Below are 12228 nucleotides of genomic sequence, written 5' to 3'. Positions count from 1 at the left end.
AAGCACTATGGATCGTCATTTCATCTCATCTATATATATTGCATTTCGTTGCATTCCACCCATCCATACATTCATAATAGCTGCATATCATGCATACATAGTCATAACAATGCATACTCTATTTTCCTCTTCTTCCATAGGAATGAGTCATAGGTCCTTCATATCTTCTATCTAACATTGAATCCCCCCCTCACCCTCTCTATCTTCGTCATAATCATAATCCCTTCATCGTTTCCCATCAACCTAATCAAGCCACGTTCATCACCATCCATCTCTAAATGGGACGGGTTGTGTTTCCCATCCTAAGTCAACCCAATTAAGCATGTTACTCTGTCTGCACAAGTACATCGACACACACACCCCTAGACTATCAACAAAAACTCTGATCAAGTATCTTCGGGTCTCAACAGGTAATCGATCATGGTAATCCTAGACTACAACAGGCATTTCTCATAATGACCTAGTCTCAACGAGTCTGCCATGATTCCCCACAACCATCCATCACACGCACACACTATCAATTAATCAACCAATCAAACACAATCATAACAGACAATTACATCAATTGTCTAAGTCTCAATGAGTATTTTGCTTCATATACCTTGACTTCATTGGGCAATTACATCAATTGTCTAAGTCACATCAAGTCACTTTGATTCACTTACTCGGACTTTATCCTGTCCAAGTGACCAACTGACATCAACTGTCATGCTTTGACTCGACTAGGGCAATTAAATCGATTGCACTAGATTGTCCAACCAAATTTTGATCAATTATATAGCATCAACACCACATTTGCTTTGTATCTCCTGCATGACCTAAGGGTACTCACTGGCTTGATGTTTCTCCGCATTCACTCCAATTTCTTCTATTTTTCACCAATATTACTAAATTCTTCTCTTCTACCACCCTGCCAATTTTCATTCTTTTTCGAGAGATCGCCCGATTTTTTGAAATTTTCGGCCCATCACTCAATGGGGCATACCACCCACTAAATTAACATTTATGGGGCATATTTTTTCACACCTATTTTTCTTTCTTTGAAACGACGCGATAAATCGCACCGTCTCAAAAAGGGGCAAATGTAGTCACATAAATCTGTCTAGTTTAAGTAAATGAATATGTGCTATTTATTTGATTAAAAACCAACTAGCCATCAATTAATTAAATTAATATCTAATTAATTCATCTTCAAACATTCTTTTATTAATTAAATAAATTATTCAATTTATTTTAATTAATTCATTAAACCAAATTCACAATCAATTAAATGATTAAATCATATTTATTTCATTTAACCCTTTTCCTCTTTTAAATAAATTAAATAAAATATTTATTTAAATCCTTTATCCCTCCCCACTTGCATTTTCCTACAAATGCAACTTGCACCTATTTTGAAATAAATGAATTTTATTTTAATTAAAATCCTATTCTCCCTCACCCACCAAACCCACTTGCATTCCTAAATTCCCTTCTAGATTCTTCTAAACCCTTCCTAATTAACCTAATCCATCTCCTAAATATTGTCACATTCCTAAGCAACTTGGAGTCACTTCTCAAAGACTTCAAAGTCTTTGAAAAAATATTAAATGCTTTGTGTGTTCAACAAATTAACCTCCAAAGTCTTCCAAACCACGTATAGCTCTTACATGACCATTTATAGTTAGCCCTTAACTCAACCCTCATGTGACCCATGTGTCTCCTCAAGCATTTATTGCTTTGACCATGGTTATCCCTTTAACCTTTGCACAAAAGTTTATCCATTGGATAAAAGCTTTATTCTTTGAATAAAGAATTTATTCACTCAACCCAACCTTGACCTTAACTCCTAAGTTAACTCTCAGATCATGTCAAGCATTTAATGCTTATTCCCTCTCCTCTCAACCCCTCTCATGTTGACACTTGTCATCTTGGGATTGGGTTGAAAGCCTTCACATGGATTGAATATCATTCAATCCCGACCCTTGTTGAGATTAATCAATCTCAACCATCCATTGCTCCATTTTTCCTATAAATAGAGCTCACATTCCTCATTTTCAAATCCTCAAGCATTTAGCATTCATAGTCATAATTCTGAAAACTTGTATGCATCTAAGTTATAGAGAATTGTAGAGAGCATTTAGCATATCTTACTCATATTCACTCTTTTGGATTAAAATCAACACTAGATTAGATAATAATCTCATTTCTAGCTTATTCATACTTGCATAGCATTTAGAGTAATCATCTATAATCTTGATTCTCCATAAGGCATCCATAGAGCAAAAAGCTATTGAGAGCTACACTAATTTGGAATTTGGAAAGGAGAGAAACAAAGGAGAAGGAGCTAAGAGCATGTTAGAAGGCATTTGGAGATGCCTTGTGATATTTGTTTTCATAGTTAAATATTTTAGCATGTTTTTAGTGTCTCTTTTGATATGCCTACTTAGATTAGTTTTTGGTTGAATAACACTAACTTTGATCCTTGTTTCTTGTTGTTTTTGTGTGTTATACGACCACATGTTTTAGTCTGACATTGTGTATTTCGCAGAGCATCACCATATATTTGACTCTCATTACATTTTCTCATTATGATGGTTTCATATTTTTAAGTTGCTATTGGTTTTACATTTAAGGGTTAGGTGTTTATTAACTTCCAACATTGTAATGTCATTAGTGTGAAGGTATGTGTTCTGTATAATAAGCTAAACACAAGGTGAGAACCATACCCATCAATGGCATTATAGTGTTGGGTATTAACCTAAACAAAATCCTAAAATCTCAAATCATTTTAATGTTGTTAATCTGCATGGTTCTGGCCTTTTCTAAGGTGTTATAACACTAAAAAAATATTTCTATGCCTTTGTTGCAGTTATGGCTATAAGAACAGTGTACAATCCAATCTATTCCTCACAGCTTTAAGATGATACTATATATTTTATATCAATAAGATTCAATTTGACTCTCATTAGATTTTCTCATTATGATGGTTTGATATTTTCAAGTTGCTATTGGTTTTACATTTAAGGGTAAGGTGTTTGCTAACTTCCAACACTGTAATGTCATTAGTGTGAAGGTATGTGTCCTGTATAATAAACTAAACACAAGGTGAGAACCATACACATCAATGGCATTACAGTGTTAGGTATAATTGTGGGATATTCTACAAGCTTTACAACACTGTAAGAGTGTGCTACATTGCCGCCTAGGTTTATTATTTTCTTCTCATTGGATACCATTAATTGCTAGCATTATTGAGTATTTGTTATACTGTCATCAAATTTTCTTTTCGTGTTATGCAATTTTTTGGTACTTATAGATTATAAGTTGTGTTTTTTGTGGGTGTTCCCTATTGCCATTAATTCGCAGGGTTATTGATGTGATTAGTGACTTTCTGGACATGAAGCCTTTTACTCTGCAAGGTAAATAGCCTTTTGTCTGTAAAGGCTATAAATTTCAGAATGGATTTATTCAAACAAAGGTTTGCTTGGACTGGGTAAAATATTTTTTAAAAGCATTACACAAGGTCAGAATCGTGCAGACAAATAGGACTAAACTGTTGGGATATCACCCAAACTCGACTTGATAACTTATAAGCACTAGCAACCTGCTAAGAAAATCTAATGACACCAAAATAATAGTGATATGATAATCCATAAATGTCTGGGCAAAAGCTAAGTTCAAATACATTTGACATATTTTGCACAACATAAACCCTATACAAATATCAAGAAGGATAGTAAAAGCAGAATTTAGAAATATAAAATTTCCTTACTTGTGAATCTTCGAAAAGGATCTTACCTTGCAGAGTATAAGGGATAATAGATAAGTGTAACACAACGTCAATCTCATGCAGGAAAATAGAATTACACTGTAGGAGGTCAACCCAAACAGAACCCTAAAACGTAAAACCACTGTGAACCTGCAAGCAAAAGCCAATCACAACAAAACATTAAACGTGAAAGACCTATAAACGAAGTGAAATTGTAAAAGAAGAATTCAAAAGGTTAACACTTGCCTTGCAGAGCAAAAGGGTTCACGACCAGAAAGTGTAAAACAACAACAATAACCCTGCAAATTAATAGGATTAAGAAAGAGCAATAACCTACAGAGAGCAACAAATTAAAAGCAAAACAAAATCTAACGACAGTATAACGAAAACGCAATAACCCTAAAAACAAAGGATATTCAATGATCAGAAAACATACCTGCACTCGTAACCTGGGAAATTGTAAAAGAACTAAAAAAGTGAACACTTGCCTTGCAGAGTGAAAGCATTCACTACCACAAACTCTTAAACAACACCAATAATCCTAAAACACCTTCACAAACAGAAACCAACAAATGAGAGGAAATAACCCTGCAAGCAGACGAAAAAAAATTATAAGCAGAGTATAACAAAAACGCAATTACTCTAAAAAGTATAAAAATGAACACTTGCCTTGCAGAGTGAAAGCATTCACGCCCACAAACTCTCAAACAACATCAAGAATCCCAAAGCACCTTCACAGACAGAAAGCAACAAATGAGAGGAAATAACCCTGCAAGGAGACGGAAACAAAATCTAAGGACAATAAAACAAAAACGCAATAGCCCTAAAAATCATCATAAAACATTGCAAAATCAAAACGATCAATTCTACAAACATACTTGCACTCGGAGCCTGCTTAAGATGTTGACGAAAGAATCCCTTGATAGATTAGAAACGGTAAATCAGAGCACTAAACCTAACTCGACAACTAAATCAAACCTTAGCACAAAACTTGCAAACCAAAACACTTCAGACAACGAACAAAGGCAAATACGTATTAGGGTTAGCCGACGACCATAAACAACTTCGACATGCATGCGCACGGACCAAGGCCAAAGCAAGCAACACATCAACACTAGGAGATGCGTGCCGATCGACACTTGCAAATACGTCACAATGCCGCGAGGAAAAGATTCCGGCCATCGACAAACATCCCATCGGATTGTCTTGCACTTTGGGGGCAAACATCCCCACTAAAAGCCTATCGGCTTAAAAATTAATGATGTTAGAATGTGTACTAAAGACCATGTGCTTTTCATTTCAGAGAGAGTAGGAGTGGGCTCCACCTCTCACATCTGCAAAGACTTGTGATAGTAGAACTTTGTACGAAGCGTCCTCCCTTACTCAGACCACATGTTTTTCCTTGCGGAGTAGGAGTGGACTCCACCTCTCACATCCCCAAAAAGACTTGCACTGACACTCCTCCCTAAGAAGTAGATGCCTTTAATTACGGAGTGAATGAGAGTGGGCTCCACCTCTCACATCCCCCAACGACTCATTGTCGGTGATGCTTCACCGTTTCTTTCACGCGCTTTCCTACGCAAAGCCAGGCTGTCTATGCGTTTATATCCTTCGCCCATTTATTCAGTTGCTTCATCTTCCACTCTTTTTCTCTGGTGTTCAGTTCATTCCATTTTGATGGCATCTACTTCTAACCCTACCACTCGCCCAAAGCTTCAAAATTTTGCACTATCTACATCTACTTATACTGAATCCACAATGTCTTCTGTTCAGTCCAGTTTCATGGCATCTACTTCTAACACCAGCACGCTCTTACAGCTTGAAGATTTTCCACCATCCACATCTACTTCTTCTGGATCCTCAGTGCCCCCATTTGTCCAATACAAGCCTCCCACAACTAAACTTCCCTTCCACAGCAGTAAGAGGTATCATGTGTTTCTGAGTTTCAGAGGACCAGATGTGAGAAAGTCTCTCGTTGATCATCTCTTTCAAGCTCTCTCCGCAGCGGGACTGAATGTCTTCTTAGACAGTGACAAATTGGAAAAGGGGGAAATAATTGAGTTGAGCTTGGAAAGAGCAATCGAAAGCAGTGCCATACGAATTCCCATATTTTCCAAAGGCTATGCAGACTCGGCTTGGTGTCTCAAGGAGGCCGCTGCCATGTTGAACTCCCCTGGCTTGATTATTCCTTTGTTCTATCATGTGGAACCAACTCATGTTAGATACCCTGAAAATGGCTCCAGTCCTTATAACCGATCATTTCTTAAGTATTATGGCCATTCAGATCGATACCGGGGAGAAGAGATTGACGGGTGGAAGCGTGCCCTTCGAGACATCTGTAAGCGTTCAGGATGGTCCATGGATATAACTGGAGGGTAAGTGTCCCACTTTCCCCATGCTTTTCGAGAATTTTTATTTATTATTTCATGGCTATCTATGTATGGCTTGTATTTTAATTTTCAACTGGGAAAATGTGGCAATGTGATAAAGTGAATCCATAATGAAAGTTAAAATAATAGTCCCCAGTCACGTTGAAATTTGTCTAAATGAATGGTGTTATATTTGAGATAAATACGAAAACTTAATCTGCTGTCTGAAAACTCACTAAGAATGGGGGAAATCTTTTCAAGGTACGCAGGATCTGCTCTATAATCAAATCACCTGCGTAAACAGTCAGAACTGCAGTAAGTTGTGGTGGTGTTCCCAATCAACAAATAAATCGTATTTTTTTATTGTATTTGGGCCGTCGATTGGGCTGACTGGAATTATGTCGAGTCTCGTTGAGAAGACATTTTTAGCCTAGGTCTTGCTCCCTCCATTATTCCTCTCTGCCTTTTTAACTCCGTTTTTGGGGCGACTGGTTTGTTTTCGGTTTTATGGGTGGAATTGTGACGTCAGATTCCATTCACAATCCACAGATACCGTAACGTGCTGTGACGTGGAGTGGAATGACATGAGTTTGGACTGTTAAATATATATATATATACTAAAAATGGACGCCTATAATTTAGAAAGGCACCGCCCAGATCCTCAATTCTTGGACTGTTTCAAAAAACTGTATGATCTACAATTTGCTGTGCATCATATTTCTTTCTTTAAGAAAATTTTGTATGTTAATTTTTGTCTTGGCTTAATTACAATTTCATGATTGTTGGCTTTATTATAGTTTCTAGTCTTTTTTTTTCAATATATAAGAAAAAGTGGTCAAAGAAGAAAAAAAAAAACTAATAATTGGAAAGAATAGGTAACGTTTGTCTTTGATAAACAATTCTATTTTATTTTTTATAATTTAGATATTTATTGTATTTTTTTAAGAATTTTAATATTTGAGGGGTATTTCTTTTGTCAAAGTCTTTTGGAATATGATTCTCACAATATTTCTTATGATGTGGGGTCTTGTACCTAGCAAGACTTCTATGTGGACTCATTTTGAATCATTCATCTTCTAATTAAAGGTCCATTGACTTTTATTGTAATTTCAATATTGTTTAACAAAAAAAAATGATAGTTTAAGTTTATGTTTAGATTTAAAAGTTCAATAGAATTTACATTCTTTAGAGAAAGAAATTATTGAAAATTTGTATTCAATTTAATTAAAATTATGGTTTAATAGAGAGATTTGTTGGTCTCCTTGTCTCTCTCTCTCTCTCCCTCTCCCTCTTCTTCTATATCTCTATATTTCTCTCTATATCCCTCTCTATCTCCCTATCTATTTTTATCTTTGTCTCTTCGTCTTCCTATCTTTATCTCTCTATCTATTTGCCTTCATCTTCCTCTCCCATTCTATCATTATCTCTACCTATGTCTTCCTCTCTCCTTGTCTAACTCTAGATATGTCTCCCTCTCCCTAGACTTTTATATCTATATATGTTTGCCTCTCTATCTCTCCATATTTATTCTTTTGTTTCTCCCTATATCTACATTTCATTATCTCTCCATATCTCTCTACCTCTATATATCTTTCTCTACTTCTATATATCTCCCTCTCTCTCTCTCTCTCTCTCTCTCTCTCTCTCTCTCTCTCTCTCTCTCTCCTCTCACTTTATCTTTCCCTCTCCTCTCCATATATCCATCGCCTCCATCTCCATCACCAATCTCTATCTCCTTACCCCTTTCACTCTCCTCCCCCCCTCTTTATATCCCTAGCTCTCTCACTCTCCCTTCCAATTGCAAACATAGCATGATGATATTGGTAATGGAACCTTATTATCTTCTTGATTCATAGTTTTTCTTTCAACCATGTTTGGATCCCTATAAAGTGGATGCATAGTTGAGTTGAAGCTATCACTTCTCCATTAAGACCTTTGTTGCACCAAAAAAAACAAAAATTCAATGACCTACTAATTGACCTCATGTACTACAAAAATGTATGCAAAAAATATACCAAATTTTTCCTTAGTTAACCTTCCACACCTTTTTCGGCGTACCCCATTGCACACAAAGGTATAATTGGTAGTTATTATCATAGAGGCTATAGGGTGTTGCCATTACTTATTAATTAAAATCAATCATGTATTATGTCTATAGTTTTTTCTTAAGGTGACATATTTTTTTATTAGAATAAAATAGCATATTTAGTCGTTTAAATGAATTATATAAGAAATGAAATAGCTAAAAGGGACACACACAACACGTGTAGTTAAATTGTCAAACAAAACAAAATTCATGAAATAATGTTTTAAGTTTTAAAGGCATCTCAAAAGCCCTACAAATAACTTTAATCACCCACAAATGAAAAAGATGATAACATTTTACACAATGCCAAACCATAATCTAGCAATTTGCATACCCTTAAAATGGGTAATTGAACTAGAAGACCTATATTCTTTCTTTAAATTGAAATCCAAGAAACATCATTATCCAAATTCTTAGATCAAAGAGAAAGAGAAGGGCACTCCTCCATTGTTGCCTCAACCTAACATGCCATTAGCGATGAGAGAAAATGTCTAACAACAAAAATTGGAAAGTCCACATAATTCAAAGGCAATGCTGAATGAGCATCTACACCCAAACCAAAAGAATAATTCCTAGCAAGAATTGTATTTATCATCAAAACCTCACTGAGCATATTGGGATCTTGCATAGGAAGAAGGACCACCATGGCCACATCAGGATCCATCTTAGGAAAATTACCATCTTGAAAAGTAAAAAAAATGCCAACATTCAAGCATCTAGGAAGGTTATTTCACCACCAAGTAGTCAAGCCCACCATTGAGAGTGAGGACAATTAAAAGCAAGGTGCCTAATAGAAAAACATTATCTGCAAAAAAAGGGAAGATCTTCATAAAAATCAATTGGTCTAAGGATTATCTTCCACAATCATAATAGTATGTCTATAGAGCCTTGGAGATGATGTTGACCAAAATTTAGCATAAGTAATGCTCCCAAAATTTTAAGAAACGAAATCCACCTTCAAAAATTGACCAATAGCATTGTTAATGGCTTCAAGACATGTGTCACTTTAGAAATTATAAAGAGGGAGATTAAGAAGTATAACCCAATTGAGAAAGACTTTGAAGGTTTCAATAAACAAGTGGAAGGAAGGGAATTAAGCTCTAAGTGATAGAGAATGCTAACCCCACATCCAAAATCCACCTCTCAATCCTCAATCGATTGATTTGATGCAATATTAAATTATCTAGAACAAGGGTATAGCTTGATATTATGTGCCATGAGAAATCTCCAAAAATCCAAAACCCTTGATTGTTCAAATAAAAAAGAGAAGGCAAAAGTACTTGAACCTATAGATCAATCTATTGTTGATATAAAATATTGCATTGTCATTTGCATCCTATACAAAAATTAGAGAAGGGGAAGATTAAGCACAAGAACAGGTTTGTTATGCCTATGGAAGGGACTCAATGTTGAACACCCATGAGAAGACCGTAAAGGATATTTTCTCTAGCTTTGGCCACAAAGGTCAATGGGGGATCTCTAACTCACCAATGAATGAGCTGAAACAACACCATCACCTTCTCCTATAACAACCTCTCTTCTAGACGTAAGGATACCATAATGGGACATTTTTATTAGGTGTATAAAAATTATAATTGTTAGGGTTGAGCTTTACCCCAATATTAATACACATTAACCATAATTATGGTTAGCATAGTTGAAGTTGAGTTTACTCTTTAGAATAAATATTTGCCAAGTTAGATATTATGAGAACATAGTTTTCTAGTAAAGAGCCTTTAAATATTGCCAATGAGGATGTGCTCTAATGGAAAATGCCATATTATAAGGTTCTCAAGATGGAGATCCATGTTCGAATCTCCAAAGTGACATCTAGTGTTGGAATTTCAAGTGGTGGTCCTTGGATTTCCATTGTGGCTTCTAAGTTGATTTGAGTTGAATAAGTGGATTCTTAGTTGAATATATTGATAGGGAAGAGGTCCCCCTTGTGACCTCCCCTAGACTTGGGTTAGACTAAAAATCCCAAGATTTACCCCCCCCCCCCCACCCCCCCCCCCAAAAGAAAAAAGAGCCTTTAAATATTAATTTTGAATTCAATAGCTAGATCCCTAGAAACATAGTTGAAGTTGAGTTTGGCAAAATGATATTTGACAATTTCAACTTGTTATTGGTATATTATATAATATTTCTCTCAGTATCCTTCATAGATTTCTCTAAAGATAGAAATATAATTTCAACTTATTTACATTATTTACTTAATTTTTATTTGAAGGAATATTTTATTTTTCTAACATTTAATTTTGCTTTTGGAAAAGTTGCAATTTTTTTTCATGATTCTCTTATTTTTTGTACTTTGAAAAATATAGTAAATTATATTGTTATGGCTATAACTCCCACCCACATGGGGCCCCTCTAATTCAATAGTGAGGGGGCCTACAGTTGGGATGGAGAGCATCCTATGGATAGTTTGGTGATTGTTAGGGGTATTTGGGGCTTTTTTTTCATTTGATTGGTGAGAGAGAGGTGCATGCATATCGAGAATATTAGCCTTCATGGGTCAGCCCACAATAATGTGTCCCACTTTTGGCCAAATCAGGATAGTGGAATCAACATTTTTAATTAATTATCCACTTTCTAACACCTATAGCAGCTAAACTAACTATTTTGTGTTGTATATATTTTTACTAACTATTTTTTTAAGTTGGTGTAATTATAATTTAGATAGAGGTGTATATCATATCACATAATTTTTTTTGTATGGATTTGAACTAACTCCTTTTTTATTGAATTGAGAACATAAATACCTAGGGAACAAATATTTTTAAGATTTTTTTTCTCTATTTTCTTATTTTTCTACATGTGTGAAATAAAAACCTTTATGTTTGGTGAAAAACCTACATTCACAATAAACAAAAATAAATATATTCAAAATTATAGTTTTTGGCTAGCTTATAATAAGAGCTACATGCTTATAGAATATAACTTCTAAATGAATTCATTTGATCTCTCAAAAAGGCAAAATAAAAGCATTTTTTTGTCAACATTTTGATAAGTGCAAAGGAGGCTTCATTATAGGTATGTTTTAAAAGTAGAGGGGTTCTATCTAAGGTCATTTGATCTAATGCTTTAAATGGAACCTCTCAAGGTTTAAATAATTATATTTGCTAAAAAATATGTGATTTTAGACAAAATCAAGATGTCCAAAAAGAGGGACATAGTATTTGTGATGTACTTTCATATTTATTTTTTAGTAATTCTATTTGTAAATATTACTATATATTTAAAAAAAATCAATTTCTTTATATGTTAAAAAATAATAAATTTTCTATTAAATAAAAATTAATTACTATATAATATATTATCAATGAGAAAGTAAAATAAAAATATTTGTTTGTTTTTATATTTATTTATCATTATATTTTTAATTATGCCAAAGAAGCATCTTAAAAATACACTCAAGAAGGATTCCATGTTGGTGTAAATAGTGTCATTATGTAACTAGTTAGTTATTAGCACTTTCTAGATTGACCTATTCACACATAAGCTTAAGTTTACTTAGGCATTTTAGTCTTTTATCTCACTTCATCTAGTTGAGACATGTGTACTTCCTTTTGGAGAAACCTATTGCATCTTGGCTTGCCACTTGAGTGAGAACATGTCAGTTTTCTCTCAAGTGTCACACTTATGTAGGTGTAGTCAGTAGTTGTTCTCTACCTTCTCACTTCACTTGTTTGCCTATATATGCAAGCAAACTATTTAAATTTTAGTTAATTCTTTGATTATCAATTAGACTAAAATTGTGTGTTAATGATTTGTTGTTTGGTTTCTACTAGTAGATCTTGGTTAACACCAACTTTCTATACATATCAAAAAAATATATTATGATTATATGCATAAAAACCAAAATACAACCAACACATTAAAAAAATTACAACTATACATTTTTCTCACAAACTCAATGTCTTCGCTATTTCTTCCATCCAAAAAGTAGCTTGAGAATGTCATAATCCACTCAACACTTATTGCTTGCAATCTATTGATAGTACTTTCTAATTCATCAGTTT

At 34.4% G+C, this 12228-nt stretch overlaps 1 protein-coding gene across 3 annotated transcripts in view; it reads left to right on the top strand.

Moving 5' to 3' along the window:
- The first annotated feature begins 5387 nt into the window (after positions 1-5387).
- LOC131075879 (disease resistance protein RUN1) overlaps positions 5388-12228 on the top strand; it is a 43835-nt gene continuing 36994 nt past the window's right edge. For 2 of the 3 annotated variants that reach the window (XM_058012806.2, XM_058012808.2), the window contains exon 1: positions 5388-6126. In XM_058012806.2, coding sequence (XP_057868789.1) covers positions 5429-6126 — 698 coding nt within the window. In that variant the 5' untranslated portion in view covers positions 5388-5428. Of the gene's footprint in view, positions 6127-6389; positions 6811-12228 lie in introns of those variants that run through there. The other variant, XM_058012805.2, reaches the window with a different exon arrangement.

The sequence above is a fragment of the Cryptomeria japonica genome, unplaced genomic scaffold, assembly GCF_030272615.1.
Source record: "Cryptomeria japonica unplaced genomic scaffold, Sugi_1.0 HiC_scaffold_17, whole genome shotgun sequence".
NCBI lineage: Eukaryota > Viridiplantae > Streptophyta > Pinopsida > Cupressales > Cupressaceae > Cryptomeria > Cryptomeria japonica.
The sequence above is the reverse complement of the archived record's forward strand: the minus strand, read 5'-3'. Positions and strand labels throughout refer to the sequence as shown.